Source organism: Apium graveolens, chromosome 7 (genome assembly GCF_009905375.1).
Source record: "Apium graveolens cultivar Ventura chromosome 7, ASM990537v1, whole genome shotgun sequence".
Lineage (NCBI taxonomy): Eukaryota > Viridiplantae > Streptophyta > Magnoliopsida > Apiales > Apiaceae > Apium > Apium graveolens.
The window spans coordinates 183,410,398-183,433,368 of record NC_133653.1 but is presented as its reverse complement, the minus strand read 5'-3'; the positions used below and the strand labels follow the sequence as shown (position 1 = coordinate 183,433,368).

The following is a 22,971-nucleotide window of genomic DNA, read 5'->3' as shown; positions in this document are numbered from 1 at the left end:
AGTTGCTCACAAACTGAGCTGATTCACTAGAAATTGCGCACTGATCAGTCTCATGGGCACCAGCACAAAGCTCACAGACACTGGCGATTTGATTAACCCTATGATTAGCCAAAGTGTCCACCTTCATTATCAAAGCCTTAAGTTGGGCAGCTATAGCAGTTGCTCCATCCAACTCCAGAATTCCTGCTACCTTTCCCTGAGTCAGTCTCTGGGAAGGATTCTGGTACTCATTAGCAGTCATCAGTTCAATAAGTTCATAAGCTTCATCGTAGCTTTTAGCCCACAAGGCTCCTCATGATGCTGCATCGACATGGGTGTAGAAGTAGCACACAGTCCATTGTAGAAACAGTTAATAATCATCCAATCAGGCATGCCATGGCGTGGGAACTTTCTTAGCATCTCTTTATATCGATCTCAAGCCTCACACAGAGATTCTCCAGTTTGCTGAGCAAACTGAGTAAGAGCATTCCTGATTGCAGCAGTCTTCGCCATAAGGAAGAATATAGTGAGAAACTTTTGAGCAAGATCTTTCCAAGTGGCGATAGACCCCGCTGGTAGAGAATGTAACCAACATTTAGCTTTGTCCCTCAGAGAGAATGGGAAGAGTCGCAACTTGATAACATCTTCAGTCACATCATTGAACTTGAAAGTGGCGCAGACCTCGATGAAATCCCTGATGTGCATGTTGGGGTCTTCAGTAGGAGAACCCCCAAACTGAACTGAGTTCTGTATCATGTGAATCATGCTTGACTTGATCTCAAAAGTGCTAGCCCTGATGGTTGGCCTGATGATGCTTGATTGAATGTCATTGATCTTAGGCTGAGAATAGTCCATCAAAGCCTTAGGATTTTTTGCTTGATCACCCATCTCTACTAAAACTGGTTCTTCGATTTTCTCTTCTTCTTCTACCTTCTTTTCTTCTTCAAAAACTTTCTTTCGAACCACCACAACTTCTTCCTCGGCTTTATTCAGAGTTCTCTTACGAGTACGCGAACGCGTATGCATACACCCTCGCTAGAGTACCTTAAATAAGACAAAGAAATAAATAAGTAACAATGTCCGAGTCAATGAACTATAACGACCACTGATGGAAAGCATATAAACTATAAATTAACACTGCATTCCCCGGCAGCGGCGCCAAAAACTTGTTAGTCGCTAAATATGCGCTAATAATACACACAAGTATACCAGCGCGGGCGCGCCGTACTTCTGGAAAAGCTTCAGATTTTCTTCTTTTTTCTTACTGCTTCGAGCCGGCTTTCCACGAGCTTTATTTCAACACCACCTTGACACCAAATTAGCACCAAAACAATGCTAATTCACCTGATTACCTAGATAATGCCTGAAATGCAAAAACACTCGAAAATATGTTAAAACACTTAACAACTTGAGTACAAACGCATCAATTCAAAATTTATTAGAGCACTATAAAGTGTCATAAATGCCACTCAACAAATCTCATATTAGATCTCATCTAATTATATTTCTCCAAAGGGAGAATTAATTTAAACCAATTCCGATGAATTCATCTGATTCACACCAGTTCCGACAAGTTACAGTTTATGTCCACCATCTCCGGCAAATTCATTTCAGGAAACTTAGAAGTGAAATAAGACTAGTATTAATCAATATACTTATATAAAAGAGAAGACGAGAGCGTTTAAGTGGCTCCTCTCAAATCGTCTTATTCTATTTTTCTAATTTTCTCATTTTTTTTGAGTTAATAAATATCAAAAACTACAATTACCTTACATTCTCCTAAATATATTATCATCATTAGTAATATTTTTCAAAAATTTCTACAACATCTTCCATTAAGGTATTTGAAATCAAATTACCATATATTCTCTAAAATTTCTACTTTTTATTTTAAATCAGCTTACTTTCTCTTTAACTCAACTTACCATTTTTAATTTTTTTTTTAATTTTTAACGTATAAAATATTACAAAGACAAGTATCTATTAATATTTATCATCATTCATAATGTTCTTCTAAAGTTTCCACGAGATCTTACATTGACATTTTTGAAATCAACTTAGCATCGTAATATTCTTCTAAAACTTGTACTTCCTTTTTAAATCAACTTATCATCTTCATATTCTCCTAAATTTCTTTTTTAATATCATTTTTCCTGTTTCTCCTAAAATCAACTTACTATATTATATTTTTCTAAATTTTGTTTTTTTTAATTTTAACCTATAAAATATTACAAAGACGACTATCTATAAATATGTTTTCTCAATATTTTTTAAAATCATTATATTATGTTATACTTATGTAAAGGAGAAGATTAGTGCGGTGATGTGACGCCTATTTTATTGCTTCAATCTATTTTGTAATTTTCTCAAATTTTTATATTATTAGATAGAAAAAATATTACATTGATTATTGACTAATAAATAATATAATTTTAGGATACTATTATTGTAAATAAGGAAAGAGCGATTTATTAGAGTAGACATATTTAACGAGAGAACGGCTATTTAAACTTCTTGATTTACCATATTTATTTATTATTCATAATTTCAGAATGACCAAGATCACAGATAAGAAATACAAACAAACACGAAATATTATTTTAGAAGGTTGTTGCGAATCGCGGTTTAGTAAACTAATTTATTTATATATATGAATTATTTTAAGTTTATTCTTTGTTTTTTCATATTTATTTATCATTTGGGTGAGTTAATTTTAATAATGTTTGATTTTTCAATATGTTAATAAAGAATAGAAATTGTTGTATAATCAAATCTATATCACATATTTATCTAATTTTAAGATTAGTAAACAAAAATCATTATTGTGTCCTTTATTGTTTTACGAAGTTACATTATGAAAAAGATGGTAACAAGTTAATGTTGTTGTTTTTTAAAAATCCGGTGTTTATTAAATTTTACCGGATTTGGTCGAATTTAACATACTTAGTATTTTTAGTATTTTTAGGCGGGTTTTTTGATTTTTTTGCCAAAAAGTGAAATTTCGTCAAAAATTTTGGGATGAGCTTTTGCAATGAATTCCGGTCGAATTTAGGCACCCCTTATTTTTGAATAGTCTTTGTTCAATGAATAACTGGTTGGTCGAAAATAAATATTTTAGACCAACTTTGGTCGAATTTAGCTAAGTTTGATCAAAAAATTTGTTCAAATTTAGCCGAATTTCTTGTAGTTGTGCACACTACGAAACAGGAAAATTTTAAAAATGGTTAGCTTACACATTTGATAATTAAGCCCCTTGGTTTAGCTGTTGGTTTGAGTTATTACATCATCTATTTTTCCTTTTTGCTACAGTGGTATTTATCCCTTTCTTTACCTATCAACATGAGTATTAAAACCTAGCCTGGGTCATCTGTTTCTCATTCCTTCTTTCTCATACCAGTAATTATCAGATCTGTTCTGAATCCCCTACTAGCTAACTAGCTTTATATATTCTGTTATCAGATCCAACCTGGTCTTTCTTTTTTAAATATATGTTTCTTTTATGGAACATATATTCTTGTATTTCCAGTTTGAAATCTAGTTCAGTAGTCATGATGAAGGTCACAGGTGCACCATATCAACATCCAATTTCTTCAACTATATATCAACCTCATGCATGAAACCATTGATTAATCCCTCACTTGTCCCTTTATTATATATTTCCCTCTCTTGTAGGAAACTCACACCACCACCCCATATAGATTTCATTTTCTTTCTAAAGTTTTAGGGTTTTCTTTCACATCTAAACAACTAATTAATCTCTCCACATAAATTTTTTTTATTTTTATTGAAAGATGATGTCTCCGGATGATTTAATTCCGAATCCACCAGCAGATGACAACAACAGCAACAACAAGAAGACGATATGTAGGCCAGCTACGGAATTAGCACCAAGATGTCCCAGATGTGATTCACCAAACACAAAGTTTTGTTACTACAACAACTACAGCCTTAGTCAGCCAAGGTATTTCTGCAAGACTTGTAGAAGATATTGGACTAAAGGTGGAGCTTTACGCAACATCCCAATTGGCGGTGGCTGCAGGAAAAACAAGAAGATGATGATGAACACCAAGCCTTCTTCAAGATTTTCTAATGAGTCGATGGACTTAGCTGGTTCAAGCTCGTATCTCGATCATATTGGTGGATTTAAGTTCTCTAATATTAGTCTCTCATCTGGAATGAATTTACATACTCTTGATACTAATCTGCCAAGAACGTTTTCTCCTATTCAGCACTATCAACAGTTAAGTACTAATCCTAATTCATTTGGGAATATTTCGAGAACACTATCGAGTGCTTCTTGTTTTGGTCTAGATAATCAATCTGGTAGCTCTTCTGGAGGTGCTTTTATGGGGTTTAATTTTCCTTTGTCTTCTTCCGAACTTAAACAAGATCATGTAAATGCACAAGTACTAGAAGATCATAATCTCGAAATTAAGACTAATGATGTTGTTGCATCTTCTATTGAGTCATTGAGTTCAATCAATCAAGATTTGCACTGGAAGCTACAACAACAAAGATTGGGTATGATGATGTTTGGTGAGGAAAATAATATTGCAAATCACAGGGAAGTCACTAATACTGGTTTATTTCTACCAGCTCCACCGATGAATATTATTCCTCAAAAACCACAGCCCATTTTGTTTGAAAACCTGGAGATTTCCCCAAGAGTGAAAGATGATCATGATGTTCATCAAGCGGTTGGCAGCAGTGGAAGCGGTTCAGCAACTGAGTGGTTACTCGATCAGAACTCAAATCGCTCACTAGTGAATACCACTCATTCAAACAGCAGCAACACCGGGATTAATCAAGCATGGGGTAACTTCTATCAATACACATAATTGTGATAGCTGCTGCTCATGATGTTTGATTCAAAGGCGTGTGTGTGGTACACAAATCGATGTTTAATTGTTAGCTAGTGATCTATAGATAAACAACATAAACTTATGCTACTAATGTATGTGTTTCAATTTATGTTTGTAATATGTAATCTTACATCTCTCTAAAAAGAAATGGAAGTGATCATGAGTCGAATTATGAAATTAAAGGTTACTTGTGTGTAGTTTAGCAGGTTATGTAGATCCATTAGTTCTTGTTAATCTGTAATGCAATTTATTATTTAGTATGTATACCATGCAGTGAATTCTTCTCTAGAACAATGTGGAATATAGTTCTTGCTTATCTATGACATGATAGAATTATTTGAGTGCGTTTAGATCATGAAATTTAACCCGTTAATGGGAATTAAAAAATCAAATTCTCATTCTCATTCTCATTAATCGCGTACTCCGTACTATGGAAGCAGGGTGATGGAATTAAACTAGATCTTATTGGGATCTGGGAAAGAATATGAAATGAGTAGTCAATTTAGTGAGAGCTTCCACTAGTGTCTACTTCTGGTAACGTTTCAGCTGATCAGTCTTAGACTTCGTCTCAACACATGAAACTGTTATATATGGCAGCAGCTTTTATCGTACCTGCGCAGATGAATTAAAGACTGTATACATTTGTATATGAGAGAGATATAGTTTGTGAAAGGCTTTTATTAATTTGTATAGACAAAGGAGTAATATCAGATGCCATTTTCACTGTTTAGCTTTTAAGGTGGTACAGTGAGCCTTTTATGTGGATGTAATGTATGCCAGTGAAAACATCCTAATGTGTTCTACTCATTCATTGTAATGAGATAAAAATGGACGGGAGAATGTATCAGTTCATCATAATAGTGTAATTGCAACTAGATTTTCGTCCTAGTTGGAGTCATTAATGTTCGTATATATACTTCTTTTGTTGTTAACCATCAATACAACAATCAAAGTTAAACTGTTAAATATCCTTACTTTCCTTAAATTGAACAAAAAGGCACCACCCCCGTCAACACAAACTCAAGGTTGTAAGTTCGATTATAAGTAAATACACATATTTAAGTAGGGGTCAGTGGAATGTGATTTTAGTCTTGTTTAGAATTAGTCGTCGAGGCTCAAGGCACTTTGAAACATCTTTCAAATTTTCAAAAAAAAAAAAAAAGGTTAGAAAAAGTGTATTCAATCCGCAGCACCTTCCTTTATTTTGAATTTAAATCTTTGAAATTATTTTGCAAACACCTACATCAATTTTCGAACTTTCAAATTCGAACAGGAAAGTCGAAATGCGAATTCAGTGTGCGACAAGGTTAAAAATTGATGCAAGTACATAAGAACTATAGGTCGGTCCATGTATACAGGGAAAGGCCGGTAAGAAAAAATAAGGACATGGAGTATTAGTACAGTATAAGAGAATTGAATACGTTAGCTAGTGTGTTAGTACGTACATAAATTTGTTACGATCTTTTGATGATGCACCAAAGGGTCCCCTTTGGTTTTAGTAACAAATTTTGGTAGGAGCCCCGACCCCTAATCTATTTTTCCGTTGTAAGGCAATCATTCTACTTTGTTCGCTTCTTCCACAAAAAAATACTCTTGTTCTTTGTTTTCTTTTGCATGTAAACATTAATGAATCAGCACCAGTTGTAATACAACAACAAATTATTAATAATTTGATAACAGATAAACATGTAGATGGGTGTGAAGGAGAGGAGAAGAGCATGACGAAAGTTGCGTGATTAACGTGACTGCAGACAGAGAGAGGGCAAGGCAAACACATATATAGTAGGAGTTGAACAGAAGTTTCGTTTGATATGGTTGATGCATGATTACATCCACCATATACACATATATATATATATATATATATATATATAAACAGTTACCTGCAAGAACTCCATGAATGTGAGCTACTGGATCATGAGTGTCATGACATGCATGGCAACTCTCTATGCCACTACAATATATTCATCATTATCATTCACATTTCTATTTCTTCAGCACCTGTATATATATTTTGGATTTAGCTTCTCCAACCAAGAGACACTCTTGCTATAATCTTACATGATACGGTACGGTAAACATATAGCTCCACAATATGTAAAAATTTATTACACATATATTTATTCACTCTTTAAATTTTTTACTAACAACCCTCATGTGAACAACATGCAGGTGAAGCATGTATTTCACTTTTTTTCCTTAAAGTGAATAAGCATGGGTCACTAAATGACAAAAATAAATGTAGAGTAATTGACAGTTTATAATCCATTTTATTTTTATAATTTGGGTCTACATTATTTTCTCTGTCAATATGCACCCCATCAAATTAATATTGCTTTTATTTGCACTCAACTGACGACTTTCCATCCAAGATGACCGTTAACTTTAACGGAAGCGGGGGCATTTCGTTAAATTACTAATTAAAACAGATTAAAATAAGAGTAATTGGCACTTTGTAACTCATTTCTTTGGACGTTTTTTCAATTCAGGTCTATATTATGTTTCCTTGCTAGTTGCATTTTAACTTTGAATTTCGCTTTATTTTACACCCCGTACCATTTTTAACTTTTATATTAGGGGTAAAATCGGAAATTTATGGTCTACAAGAATAAATCGTCGGATCCTTCGATTTCTCAATCCAAACCTACAAATAAATACATGAATCGATTGCAAATAACAAGCAAAAACTATATGTAATATCAAATTTTATGAAAAATGTCCGGAAATCAGACCCCCAATTCAAAATAAGAATCATAGAATCGAGTTTAATTTTTATTTTAGCAGATATGGATCGGCATATTAAATATTTGATCCAGGATTCGATCCAATAAAAAAATCCAATTATAAATGGAGTGAATATTTAATAGGTCGATCCATATTCGCTAAAATAAAAAATTAAACTTGATTCTGGGATTCTTATTTCGAACTGGTGGTTTATTTTTTGGGCATTTTTCATGAAATTTGATAATACATATAGCTTTTGTATTATGGACCGGACCGAACGGACCGAATTATCATTTTTTTCTTGGGCCGAACCGGACCGAAATTGTATTATGGACCAGACCAAACGAACCGAATTTTGTTAAAAAAATAAAATTGTATTAAAAATTTCAAAACAGAAAAATATGAAATCTAAAATATAATTAAAATAAGGTGATATGTAGAGTTCAAGAGTGTATAAATATAATTAAAAATTAAAAAATATGATTATAATTTTTAAGATATATGTAAAATATATAATATAAAATTATAATATGTATGATTTGGTCTATTCGGTCTATTTGGTCCGGACCGAAATATTTATTTTAAGAACCGAACCGAACAGAATTTTATTTCGGTCTATTTGGTCTGGACCGAATAGAACGAATTTCTTAAAAATTAAGGCCAAACTGAATTAGTACGGTTCGGTTCGATTTTTCATTTTCGGTTCGGTTTTGCTCAGCCCTATTTGTCATTGATTCATGTATTTATTTGTTGGTTTGGACAGGAAAATCTAACGACCTGGCGATTTGTTCTTGGAGACCTGAAATTTTCGATTTTACCCCTGATATAAAAGTTAAAAACGGTCCAGGGGGTGCAAAACAAAGTGAAATTCAAAGTTAAATGTGCAACTTATAAGGAAACATAATATCGACCTGAATTGAAAAAACGCCCAAAGAAATGGGTTGTCAATTGCTCTTATTTTCTTTTGTTCTAATTAGTAATTTACTAAAATGCCCCCACTTCTGTTAAAGTCAACGGTCATCTTGGATGGAAAGTCGTTAATGGGGTGCAAATAGAAACGAAATTAATTTTATGAAGTGTAAGTTGACAGAGAAAATAATGTAGACCCAAATCGCAAAAATGAAAATAAAAGTGAATTACCCAATTACTCATAAATGTATATATATTACACATCTGTATTATTTGTAAAAATTTCAAAAAGTGAATACATATTCTCTAAATACATACTCAGTAAATATTTGGGTGATGTTTAAAAATACCCATTTTTGGAGTTTAATGGCTGAAAATACCCGTTTTCAGAATATATGGCTGAAAATACCCATTTTCAGAATATATGGCTGAAAATACCGTTTTGGATACGTATTTTGTAATTGGGTAAGTGTAATACGCATTTGAGAATCGGGTATTTAAGAAAATTACTAAAGATACGCATCTGTAGTTTGGGTATTACCATTGAGATACGCATTTGCCAAATGCGTATCTTAAAAAAATAAAAATAATAAATTGGATACTCATCTGACAAATGTGTATCTAGTACAAAACACGATACTCAAATGACAAATGCGTATCCAAAACGGTATTTTCAGCCATACACTTCCGGAACGGGTATTTTCAACCATTTGCCCCAAAAAATTGTTATTTTTAACATTCTTTCTAAATATTTTGGGCGCCCTGTATCACCTTTAAGTATTTTGACATTTTGATCTTAAAAATGAATATTTTAGTACAACATCAATTTACGAAATATTATTTTACATAGTCAATTAATCATTTAAAAGAAAAACTATATATTGATCTAAATGAATTACTTTTAACCATTTCTATCACAAAAAAGTTTCAGGTGAAAACACACAAAAGAAACCCGAGTAGCTACAATACCGTACCGTGTGTTTTGTAATTTTGTCTTACTAACAATTATAAAATAAAAAATGGTCTTACAACCCAACGCGGAATAGCAATACAAGAAAACAAAAGATTGAGAGATCAGGGGATATAACATTTTGAGCCAAAACGAGAATATTGCATGACAACAATACAGATAATCAACACGTGGATTGGCTTTTGGCCCGTTGCGGTGTGTTGTAAACTATGCTCATACCCAAAATTTTGTAAACTGTTTTTTTAATTTTTTACCGAGTTTTCTCACCATTAATTGCATGCAATTCAATAGGAATTTTAACAAATGTTCTTAAATATACTATTAAATAATAAATTCTAGTGATTTAAGATGTTTTACAGAACTTTAACAACATTCTCTTTATTTACATCCTAGTGTACGATCATTATATTATTAATTAAAATTAACTTCTAGCTACCTATTTGAAACGGTAAGGGAGTGAAAATAAATTTTTTTAAAGATAAGAAGTCACTATTACTTACTTACAAGAAAATGCTTATTGGTCCTAAATTGGATAAAAGAAAGTTACCAAATTACCCTTGAATTCCTCCTGTATTTACATTTTCATACTAATATCACTGTTCATAATATCTCGTACATGGGAAGGATTTTAAGTTTCTAAGAATTCATTAAAATATTAACGGAGTTGTTATTTATATAATGTATATGTGAGCTCGTGGACTTGGGGACTTGACGAGAGAAAAAGGCCGGGTGTTATATTTGGATTACAATTGTTGACCGAGAAATTTGATATCAACAAAATTTGACGATAGTGGTTCTTTGTCTGAAAAGTGAGTGTAGTGTGGTGATTGTGATGAATTGGGGTCTGAGATTGCTTAGTATTGGTGGTGACTCCTTATGTCTCTCGCTTCCGACCCCTTATAATTTATCTACGTATCCCTATTTATAGGGAATAAAGCCCACGTAGTTCTTGGGGAACAAGAAATCTAATGGGTTTAGACTTCTTATTATCAGTGTAACGCCCCCAAATCCGGGGTCAAATGGATTTAGTCGTCACGATGAAATCTCAATCCAAATTAACATACTTAATCAATAAACAATAGTCAGCGGAAGATATTTATCATTTATGACCCAAACTAATCCAAGATTTTTTAAGGTTACAGTTCTAGAAACAAAATATTCAAATTCCACAAATAAATTTTTCACTTTCTTTTAAAATTCTTTTCAATAAATTCCAACTCAAAACTAAACTCACTAGTATAACTTCGAAGAAATGAAGTATACTAGGCCCAAATAAAATACACAACTATAATATAATATAATATAAACAACTTTACACAAAAAGAATTTACACTAGTTCGTAAACCCTAGACCAACTACCTTTCAAAAACTTCTTATTTGCTTCTTAAATTATGTTTTTATATATTAATTTTATATACTTATAATTGTAATAATTTTTTTAATTTTATAATACTTACTTTAAAATATTTACAAAAATATAAAAAAATAAAAATATCGTCATTACATATTTTTGATTTAAATAAATGTTATATTTTCAATTGTATTGAATATAATTAGCTTAAATTTATTTTAATTGTATATTTAAAATTAAAATAAAATAATATTATGTATATAGCTAATGAATATAGTTAACATCACTAGAGCATGAACCTTTACAGGTTCAACAAAATTTTAGCTAATTATATTTTAGCTAACAAGTTTACCTAATACCTTGGAGATGCTCTAATGGTTGGAGATGCTCCATCACTATATCTTCCGATATATCTTCCAAGTTAGATTTAATTTATGTTTAAAACTAAATCTACATATTAATACATACACATCAATACATATATATTTGTTTAATATTTAATACATAAATATCAAAATTATTATTTTATATATAAAATTTTTAATTTATATAATATTAAGTATGAAAATATTGTTCTCTTATTAACAAAATTTATTAATTATTTTTAACAAACAATATACATATATAATACAATATATATTAGTAACTTTTTATTAAATATATTTTTGTAATATTTATATGTTATTATATTTTCAGTTGTATATATTTTTTCATGTATTGAATTATGTATTAAATAAATTTATTGTATTATTTAAAGTTTTTATATATATACCTATAAATATGAAAATTAGGAATAAAATAATATTTTTTAAATATAACTAATGATTATAGCTAATACGAGTGCATGGCCTACAGCTTCAATAAAATTTTTAGATAATCTTAATTTGACTAACCATTTTAGCTATAAGGGTTGAGATGCAGGAGTAACTCTAATGGTAATAGCTAAAATAATTAGTTAAATGATGATTATCTATAACTTTGTTGAATTCATAAGAAATTGTGCCCACAAATATTAGCAACTATATTCATTAATATTATTTTTTATTATTTAAAGATGTTAAAATAAATTAGTTTATATTTAATTAAATATAAGTGAAAATAAAAATATATTTATTAAAATAGTAATTTTAGGAGTTTTTTCAAAAATTTCAGCAGTTTTCAGAGAAGTTATAATGTGGTTGTTTTTTATTTCAAATCGTATTTTTGCAATAAATTGCAAAAAAGACTTGGAAAAATCGTATTTTTTATATTTTCTCTAATTTAAATATATCTATATATGGCAAAACACAATTAATAAACATTACTATATGTCTATTATAAAATATATAATTGTATTAAATTATGTTTCTATAAATTTGTATTACATTATTAAAAATAAGTATTACAAATATTAAATATAAAATAAGAGCTTTAAAATATATATTTTAAATAATTTAAATATATGTGTGTATCAATGTGTACTCATTGATACTCATGTTTAAGTTTAAATTAGGCTGAAAGGTTAAACTAGTCAGAAAGCTGACAACAAATATAAAAGACAATATAAAAAATTTGTAAAAATATCGCTAAAGGTTGGAGGGATATTTTAGCTAATATATATGATACCTACCAACCAAACTTTTTCTTTTTAGTTAACAGATGAATCCTATTGGAGATGCTCTTTCATCTCAAATTGGAGATGTTTAATTATTATTTAGATGGTTAGGAATGAAATACATTAAAATTTAAAATGTTTAATTATTTTTCACTTAAAATCTTATTAAGTTTCATTCCATTTCATATCAAGTACAACGATAAAAAATAAACTTTTTATAGGTTGAGTTATTCAACACTTGAACACAATATTAGTACTTTTATTTTGTGGTCAAAATAAGGATTGCATTCTGTTTACATAGACTGAAATAATGTGATACTTGGCACTTTTCAGAAGAAAATTCTGTATTTGTTACTAGTATTTTTAAAAATGTCGGAATCGAGACAGCTAGAAACGCTTGCCTACATCGGGGCATATACCCAATTCTACGTTTTATGGCCATGGCTCAGGCCATGACAACACCAGAGCAGTTCTGGCCTCTGGATGTGCATGTTAGACAGACTTGCACCAGAATCCACAAATTGTTTACAAATTAGATGATAGATGTACTCATCATTCTAAAAAATTTATCGAATTTATCACATCTACTCAGTTTGAAACGATTGAAAATAATTTTTTGCAATTTATAAACATTGCACAAACTAATATAAAACGTATTGCTACGCTCTGCAAACCAGGAATGATTTAAGCTTTAACACAAACGGCAAACAACATACTATCTTGTCCAGACCCTCTTCTTCGACTCTGTCGCCTTGGTTCCTTGAATCTGCTGATCTCTGGCAGTTACTCTGGTACGAGTGATTGGACGTTGAACTCCTGATGCTGGCTTAGTTACTCTTGGAGTCCTGGATATCAGCCTGGGCGGATCAGATTGTCTCCCCTTGGTATCGCCACTGCGAAGATTCGATGCAACATTTTCAGTTTCACTGTTTCTAGACAAGCGTCTCCTTCTAGTCTCAACAAGGGAGTCCCTTCCTTTTGGCAACGCAGAACCCTGGCTCATTGGGCGTTTCATCGAATTGGAACTCTTCAAGACGCAGTGTTCAGTATCAATCATCAATTCATCTCTTTCAAACTTATTGCCTTCCAGAAGAGGCATGTTGGATCTTATGGCATTGGTAGAATCAACCAGTGTGCAAGCCATTTCTTGCTCGTGTGCTTGCAGCTTTAGTTGTTGCTCTTGTTGCGACTGCAATCGCTCCTCCTGTTCCCGCAATTTCTCCTCAAGCTCACCAATCTGGTCAGCATGGATAACCATGTTTCAGTGTCTATTAACAATCAGTGTAATAAGGACATACAGTTGGAACACAAATTCAACTAATTATTGAACAAGTCTTACTCAAACACCGGATAGAGGACACTGTTCTTAGCTAAAAACCTGTCATAATGAATATATTTGTGCATGCTCAACACACTGAGAAAATGATCACCTTTTGACGAAGCAGTAAGGATTCTGTGCTTTGTTCCTGCTCTCTCAACAGATTTCTTTCTAGCTGCTCAATCTGCAACAGAAGAAAATGAGTTAATTTATCAAGGTCTTGTCTATAATCAGGAAGAGAGTAAATTTGAAGAAGTTACCACCTTTTGTTCAAGGGCGACAGTATTAGATAAAGACTCTTTCCCTCTATCTTTCAATTTTTTCTCAAGGTCTTTGACCTGCTTTTCAAAGAACATGGGAAATCATATTTAGAAAAGTTAACATAGGAAACCATACATGAGATGACAGAATCAAGCAGCATATACAATTAAAGTTAACACGCCTTCTCTTGGTAAGTAGAACACTTTCTGTGCTCTTGCTCTAGCTCTCTTAACCTGCTCTCTAGTTCTTTGACCTTTCAGCAACAAGAAAAACTTGTCAGATATAATTTACTAAATTAATATTAAACTAGAAGGGAAATTAATTAAATGCAACCTTCAGCCTAAGGCCTGAGCAAACATCTTCCTCCTGCTTCAGTCTTTCTGAAAGACTTGAAACTTGTTTCTCCGACTGACAGTGTAGAGCTGTCCTCATCTCTAACTGCCCTTCTAGTTCTTTAATCTTTTCAAGTTGGGTTCGATATAATTGATCTTTTCCTCTGGCCTTGCTTTCATAATTTTGTAAGCTATCTTCCAATTTCCTTAGTGATTCATCTTTCAGTCTAGACTCTTGCTTTGCTTTGTCAAGCTTCAGGATATATGAATGAGGATATATTCATTAAACACGTATCAGTCATTACATATGACACATAATGACACTCAGAGAGTGTACATACCATCAGTTTGATTTTCTGAAGCTCGGCTGTATCAATTTGCTTTCTTACAGGACCCAGCTCAACACCCCGGACTCGGGTTGCAAAATTAAGTGAGCTCAGTGTTTCACTTGAATCTTGATCTGAAGGACTAATTTGCACAAACATTAAAGTCTTGGAATCCCCACCTGCAACATTTAGCATATATGTTACCATGACTGAATATAAGTTTGAACCTAAATGATTCATCAACTACAAAACCTTATACAACAAAAGTATGATTCATCAACTACAAAACCTCATCAACATATGTACCTAATGAATCTTGGAGCAAATGAGTCAGCTTGGAATTTCTGAACAATTCGAAACATGAGATATTAGAATCTAATTACATTGCAGATGCATATAGGCTGGGAAAAAGAACTGTAAGTTTGCATTTAAAACCTGTAAGGAATGTGATTGCTCTTATTTGCTAAAGCAGAAATTACATCTCCAAGAGCTGAAAGTGATCTATTAATGTTTTGAGCTTCCTTAAGTCTATCACCTTGCGCGTCAGTCTTTGCAAGTCTTTCACTGCCGGCCAAATCCACAAGCCATAGCTTGCTTTTGGTGCACTCACCGTTTATCAGATTCTTGGACTTTACCATTATGCAAAGCATGCTGAATGACGATGTCAGACAACAAAAAGAACATTACAAGAAGAATAAAAATGTCCTGCTATTCTAGTTGGTGATAGGAAGTGGGCGATGGAAAATCACGAAACTAAAAATGCAACTATAGAAGACAGAAGTGCTTGTTTACCAGTGAGAGCGGCTGCTATGCTCATTAACATTATTGGATCCAACTGCTCGGGCACTGCTTCCAGCTTGCAGCACATTCCACACTTCCTTTATATTCTCAACTTTGGCTTCCACAATACCAGGAATGTGATGGGAACCTTCAGGAGCTTGCTTTATTTCCAGTCTGTCAAGGTAAGTAAACATTTCATAACTAATTACTCTACTGCAAAATTCATCTGCGGTTTTTTGCAAGTGTGAAAGTCAAAGAAAGATAATATAAACTTACTTCTTAGAAGATGGTGTTGTAGCGAGCAAGTCCCTTATCTGTTCATTGTAGACTTCGAGCACGCTAACCGAAATGTCAAATCTAAATGTTTCCTTCCTTTCCTTTGCAATATTAAATAATTCTTCAAGTGTCCTATAATTGACTCCCCTATTATCCGCAGTACCCTCCATTGTGAATGTCTTTCCTGTTCCTGTTTGCCCATAAGCAAATATACAAACATTGTAGCCATCTAACACAGATATGACCATAGGGAAAGCATCCGCAAACACGTCGACTGTTAAGAAGAAAAGATATATGGCTTTAGCACATGTTTCAAAATAGAGAGGAGGTTCTTTGGACCCAAAACAAGACAAAAAGGCAATAGATGGTGCACCTTGATCAGCTTTCGGTGTGTAAACCCTGTCAAACTTGAACGTCTTTTTGGAATTTCCAACGGCAAGGATTCCCAGTTCTCCATCCTTAGATGCAATGAAGTCTACAACAGTTGAACAACCCACTGATGTCTCTGCCTTGCTTAAAGGGCGACAGCGGCAAAACACCCTAATATTTCCTGATGAGTGACCATAATTAGTATTCAGGAGTTACTATACAAATAAATAAACTGTAAGTTAATCTAGCAAACCTTTTGCCTCCTGAACTTCATTATGAAGCTTTCTTCGCTTCGCTTGTTCTTCACTGTACTTTACTTTCAAATCCTCACACTGAGCAACTGCAAAGTGACTACACATGTTAACACATGTATTACAATTTATATGTCAAATCTACGACTAAATTTGATCCAGCATACCCAATTCTTGAACTGCAAAAGACATCTTATTCAACTCAGGAATTGAATCGGCACATTCATGAGCTTCCCGGGAGAGCTTGGAGTGTTCCTGTTTCATTGTCTACATAACAGCATTTTAAACATAAGATTCTCTAAATGGCATAGAACCGAAGATTTATTTTGTACGCAAAAACAAATTCCATACCTTAATCTTCTGGTCTAAATCACTTATAGTTACAACCCAGAATTTCTTGTCACGCTCATACTTGCTCGAGACATCCTTCAGTTTTTCTGCTTGCTTCTCTACAGTCTGATCTGAGTACCACCAAAAAATAGTCTCAGAGAAGCAGCTATGATATGTTCATGAGTCACACATACAACAGATTCAGTGAGGAAAACAACAGCTCCAAGAGACCAAGAGTCACCAATAATATATAAGATGCTAAAGAAACTTAACTAGAACTATATTATTAATATTAAACACATCTTACCTAGAGAAGATGTCTGGAACAACTTATTGTCACCAATAATATATAAGATGCTCAAGAAATTAAACTACAACTATATATTTCATATTGAACACATCTTACCTAGAGAATATGTCTGGAACAACTTATTGTCAAGCTCCATCCTAACCTTCTCTAGTTGATCGTTTGCAGAAGCCAAAGACATCCAAGCCTGATAACATTCATCTGCTTTAAGCTGGCACTGCGAGCTGAGGTCTTGTATCTTTTTTTCATACTTTGCCGTTGATTTCATTCCCAAAACTTTGAGCTGCAAACACCAATTCATTTGATGATAATTGATCTCCTTGGCCTTAAAAGGAAAAAGAAGTTTAACACTTATAACATGTAATACCTGGGCTGTAGGGACTTCTATAGAAGTGGCACAATTTGTGCATATAAGGTGTTCACTGGTCACCTCATTAGCTGAAACCAACCCAAAAAGGTAATTATTTTAACCTATCATTATTTTTTATTGTATTACATCATCAGTAGAAAAAAATTAAAAGATAGAAATACCTTCAAGTTTGGGTGCTCTCCTAATGCAGATCCCACTTACAATTGGGCTCCCATTGACTCCTTCAAACCTTATGAAAATAACCCCGTCATCCTTAACACATACTCTGGAATCAACTAACTGCAATGGCTTATTGGCTCCAACAACAGAGAATATATCAAAGTCCGCCAAAACCTGTCATACGGTTAATAGTGGAAACTTATTAGTTTAAACTTTAAAGATATACCGTGATATAAATGGTGATGCTAATCAGTAAAAGGGGGATGATATACTCACCTTCTCATCCTGAATGAATACATTAAATACCCTCATTCCTTTAGGCCCCCAAGTGTTTATGATCTCCACAAAGTGAAGGTCAACAAAATATTCGCCAGGCTCAATACTAGTAAACCTATAGCAGAAGTCTCCTAATCGGGCTGACTGGTATACGAACGGATAATCCCCAGCCTCGACAATACTCTCTTCGGTTTTAAATACATCTCCTCCATCAAAAAAGTTATCAGCCGAAAGTTTATCTGCATTAGCTTCCACAGAAACTTCACCTCCAGCATTTACGAACATGACAACTTCCTCTGATTCATATTAAAAGACAACAATCTAAGTTACCTCTCAGCTAAATATTACTGTAGTATAAACAATACATAGAACATGACAACTTCCTCTAATTCATACATTCATATATAACACCATAACTATCAAATTTAACTCTCAGCATTCCAATATCACCGTACACATAAGCAATTGAACATATCATTAAACCATCCATGATATCCCCCGCCAACTAAATTTCATTATCTTTAAAAGAGCTTAGTGATCCTAAATAACAAATCATTCATACGAAAATTAGCTGCAGAAACGAGAAAAAGAACAAAAATAGTCAAAAACTCACAACTAATCAGCTTCAACACTTCCTATATGTCGAAAACTAAATAATACATATAAACAGATAAACAAGAAAACCTTTTTAACATACAAATAAAACAAACATTTTCTATCGAAAATTATAATCATAAAAAACTACATAAAATCACTAACATTGCTACAAGACTAATACAACGCACGAGCTCAAATTTCATATACTTATAAATAATATCGATTATCGAATACGGAAGATTCTAATTAAGATCCAAGAAAACAAACCAGTGGAATTGGACTTAATGAAGCCACTATGAATCAATCTCGACCGCCAATCGCAAACCATATACTCAGTAGACGACTCCTCGTCTTCATCCATGGGACAAATTTGAAGATCTTGGTCACAGATCTGGTCAAAATCAGAAACCCTAGAAACAAAAGTGTCCGAAATTAGGGTTTCAGAGACTGGGTCTATTGAGTTATTTTCGATTTCTTCCATTAAAATGTGTTAAAATTGATTAAATTTGAAGTTATGTGTGTTTAGATATAGAAGATTGTGGGTATAATATGAGAAAGCGTTGAGATGAAAGAGGGGTAATGAGAGAAGAGGAGAGTGTGGTGTCTGTTAATTTGGGGATGGATTTTGAATTTCAAAGGCGTTTGGGGAAATGTGACCGTTATTGCTTTACGGATTTCCTAATGTTAAAAGTTCTTGTACATGCTTCTTTTTTATATTTATATCGGAAAATATTAAATCCAAAGCATTTTTTTTTAAATTCAGAGCAAGTAAAAACATTAAAATGCCTTTCCTCAATGCACATTAAAGATTCTAGTAAAAATTAATGTGAAGAGATAATTTAGACTTTTCACACTTTTTTCTCTAAATTTTAAAAATTGTTTTGTATTTAACATTTTCCTTTATATCTTGCGTGAGAGCAAGTCTGATTCCATATGCAAAATAACTAATCTCTCCATTGCACTATATTCTTTACATATCTTTTAATCACACTTGGCAAGTACTTTAAGACTACTATAAAGTATAGTTTTATAATTTATTTTTAGAATCTTCTTTTTCTGTATAAAAATTTAAATATTATATTTTTATCTTAAAAAATATTTAAAATGATTTAGAAAACCATACTTTACGGGAGTTTTAAAATGTGTGTTGATCCCCCGTTCCTCAATATAAAGAATTTATTGAGACGGAGAGAGTATGTTTGTTATTAAAATAGAATTTCAACTTTATTCAAAAAATTGTAATTTAACTAATTTTTGTCTCTACTTCTAAATCGTATTCAAATTCAACACTATACTTGCAATTTGCTTTGTTCTAAAAATGACTGATCTTGTCGATTAATAATTTGATTAATCGTTTTAATATGATCCATCGATTGAATTTTATAATTCGATTAATCACTACATTTTTTTCTTAAATTAATATATTTGTTTTAATAAATTAATTATTCTTGTATTTTATTAAACACATCCGATTATAACTTCGATTAATCAATTCGATTAATCACCGATTATTCGATTAATTAATGAAAGGTTGCGCTACCGAACAATATAACAATAATTGTGGTTACTTGATGATGTGGAATAGATTCATAAATGCATAGTTTGTTTCAAACTTAGAACTAATGATATATATTTGCACCCAAGAGGGGAGTTTTTTGCATACTTAATGATAACAACAAGCTCCTTTGAAATTGAAATTTTAGCATTTGGTTTAAAATTATAAAAAATGGCATCACTTATAATATTGTATTGGAATTGCTCTAAGAAAAGAAATTTGAATTCAAATTTTTAAAAAAACAGGTGAATATATATTACATACATATTTTTCTATTTTATCTTTCTCAATCAAGTCACACTAGGATATTCATATAATGACATATACTTCAGTTTAGTTTTAATTTTAGTTCTTTTAAATTTAATTTGAATTATTGTTAAAATTGTTGTACTATTGAAAAAATATCGGTAAAATAAGAGTTGTTTCAAAAATTATATATTTATTTGTAATTTTATTTGTACATATTTTGGGAATGACATTAAAATATTAATGATCTGGTAATTATAATTTATTAAGAATCTCTGTTTCATGTTAGATTTAGAAGTTGAGGATTTAACCACATCTTATTTGTTGGGTGTTAGATTTAGAAATTGGGGCTTAATCAATAATCTTTTGATATTTGTTAACCTAGTATTTGTAAATCTTCATCGATAAACATTCATGATTGATTTTTTATTAGTTTCATTAATTTTATACAAATAACTAAAGAGAAAAAAGCTCACATATCTAAATCAAATAAAGAAAAAGAATCGAACTCTTTTATCAATTCAAACCTATCCCTTCATAATTTTTATCTAATTTCATGAAACGCAGCACAGGTATATAATTTTTTATTGATCTTTTACTTGTATATGCATGAACAGTTTAGATCCATGAAAAAGGTTATTAATTAATGTGTTTTGTTATTTTTTTCGTGTCAATTTGTCATGGTACTCACAATGCTTGATTTTATAAATTTAATTGTAATAGTTGTCGAGGTTTATGCCTGTATTTGATATTTTCTAGATTTTACAATTGAGTGAATTTTTGTAATTAGTGATATTATTATTCTATGTGATATGATTATCGTTTTATTGGTTAACTTTCTTATTCAACTGCATTCAATTTTTTATTGTTATTTTTTGTAGTTATATATGTCTTCGTTATTAAATTATTCGTGATTGCATGGCATGTTTGGTACATATATCATCATTTTTATTTTTTCATATTACATATTATATTATCGAAGTGTACATTGTGCTCCACATTGATTGGCCAATAGGAACTTATCAAAGCTTAATGTAGGGCATGTTTGGCTCGTCATTTATAAGTCAGCTTATGACGTATAAGTCCGGAATAATTTATTGTGATTGTTTGTCGACCCAACTTATAATTTGAATTTATAACTTATAAGTTGATAAGTTGAATGTTAGTAATGACGTATCTTTCTTAACTTATTTTAATTTTTTATTATGTGTAATTTTAAAATATATGTTTTAAAATCTTTTTCTAATTTAAATTTCAGGAATTAAGATAAATTTATTTAAAATTTGTTTATTTTAGTTAATTTAAGAATATTTTTTATAAGTAAAATTATACAAACACTTATATAACTTATAAGTATATATCCACTTATCATTCATAAGTCACTTATTCATTTTAAGTTACAAATTACTTATTTTAAAATTTTCCAAACGGGCACTTAATCTTGGGTTGTGAAGTGTGATGAAATATCCATGTGGTTATCTACTAGTTTAATTTTATAATGTTGGTTTAACTTTTGTATTGCAAATATTTGGTACACTAAATTACGTAAAATACATACAAAAATTACTTTGTTTGAAAGTAAATACAAATATAATCACAGTGCCCGCAATGGTTGACTTAATTGGTTAAAAAGGGGATAACTGTCATCTTGGTCACATGTTCGAATCACCACCGAAGGAGAATTTATGATTATGTCTCATGAGTCAGAGCCTGTCGTTTAATTGCGGTTTACCTTGGTTCACGTGGTTTGCAGGCTATTGTGTGAGCCCGTAGGGTTTACACAGTGCACAACCGAATGGTAGCGGCTGCGGGCTACCTACGAAAAAAAATAAAAAAAAATATAATCACGGTGATAACTAAGTTTTTGATAGATGTTTCATGTTTATATCTAATTGTAAGTGAAACATGTATTCTCATTACATAAATATTTTTCTTCAAGTAATAAGGATTTGCTATATAAATGTTCGGAGTCAACTTTCGTGTAGTTCAATTATATGATAAGTCTTTTGAATAAAGATAATTTCCTTTTTTTGAATATTATATTATGATACAATTTATTTATAAAAACTTTACTTCTGAAAAAATAGCTTCCGGAAATATAAGGTTAAGAAGAGATCACGATAAAAAGTTTTTACAAGCCTATTTCTGATACAAGTCCTCACAATAGTCACATTTTATTATCTGAATAATTATAATAAATGTTCTCAGATTTACGTATAACTGATATAATATATTTTTACATATTTTAGATTATTTTATTCTTATATTTATTATGTTTTACATTAATTTGGATATTTATTTAATAGAATTTAATGCTTTATTATATGAAATAAAGAATTTACGATTTGGAAGGAATTGTAACAAAAACTTCTATTTTAAAGTGAAAATATGAGAACATTCGTAGTATTGATCTACACGGTTTGTAAATATTGTTTGAGACTTATTTTGAGATCTATAAGTCTGATACTGATGATCATACATTCCACACGGAACTTGTGAAATTTTTCATAATTTTGATATCGTCCCGTAAGCAAAGTCTAGCTAAAAGAGGCCGTAAACTGAGGAGAAAAAGCAGTTGCGAATTTTACATGAAAAACTATTATATTATAAATAACAAATTGTATATTTATTAGAACATTAAAAAAAATTGACAATTATATATAACATTAGATTTTATTATTAGAGTTAGTTTTTCTATTATTCGGTAGAGATAAAAAAGACAAACATACGTACTTTTGCTTGTAGCTAGGGTTTTGTTTATCTTTCACAGCTTAAATTTGGATACTGTGTTTTTCATTAATATAATTTAGAGGTATTTCTTTATATTCT

General features: G+C 31.4%; 2 protein-coding genes and 1 non-coding gene across 3 annotated transcripts; 2 read left to right on the top strand and 1 right to left on the bottom strand.

Annotated features, from left to right (window-relative positions):
• Window positions 1–370: 370 nt before the first annotated feature.
• On the top strand, window positions 371–477 carry LOC141676357 (small nucleolar RNA R71). Its single transcript, XR_012556952.1, has one exon. It is a non-coding gene; the product is annotated as a small nucleolar RNA R71 (small nucleolar RNA).
• A 2,872-nt stretch (window positions 478–3,349) lies between these two features.
• Window positions 3,350–5,038, top strand: LOC141670822 (dof zinc finger protein DOF5.7-like). The gene has a single exon (XM_074476844.1). The coding sequence runs from the start codon at window positions 3,771–3,773 to the stop codon at window positions 4,815–4,817; it is 1,047 nt and encodes a 348-aa protein (XP_074332945.1). The 5' UTR covers window positions 3,350–3,770; the 3' UTR covers window positions 4,818–5,038.
• Window positions 5,039–12,910: 7,872 nt separating this feature from the next.
• On the bottom strand, window positions 12,911–19,000 carry LOC141671969 (kinesin-like protein KIN-14R). Its single transcript, XM_074478438.1, has 19 exons — window positions 18,609–19,000; window positions 17,745–18,040; window positions 17,471–17,642; window positions 17,307–17,377; window positions 17,039–17,222; window positions 16,654–16,763; window positions 16,470–16,569; window positions 16,305–16,391; window positions 16,056–16,232; window positions 15,683–15,956; window positions 15,419–15,580; window positions 15,062–15,277; window positions 14,933–14,970; window positions 14,642–14,805; window positions 14,302–14,553; window positions 14,150–14,221; window positions 13,971–14,045; window positions 13,820–13,891; window positions 12,911–13,626 (listed from the first exon to the last, which is right to left on the bottom strand). Exons 1-19 carry the CDS (start codon window positions 18,820–18,822, stop codon window positions 13,105–13,107), a joined length of 3,258 nt encoding a protein of 1,085 aa, XP_074334539.1. The 5' UTR covers window positions 18,823–19,000; the 3' UTR covers window positions 12,911–13,104.
• Window positions 19,001–22,971: the final 3,971 nt, after the last annotated feature.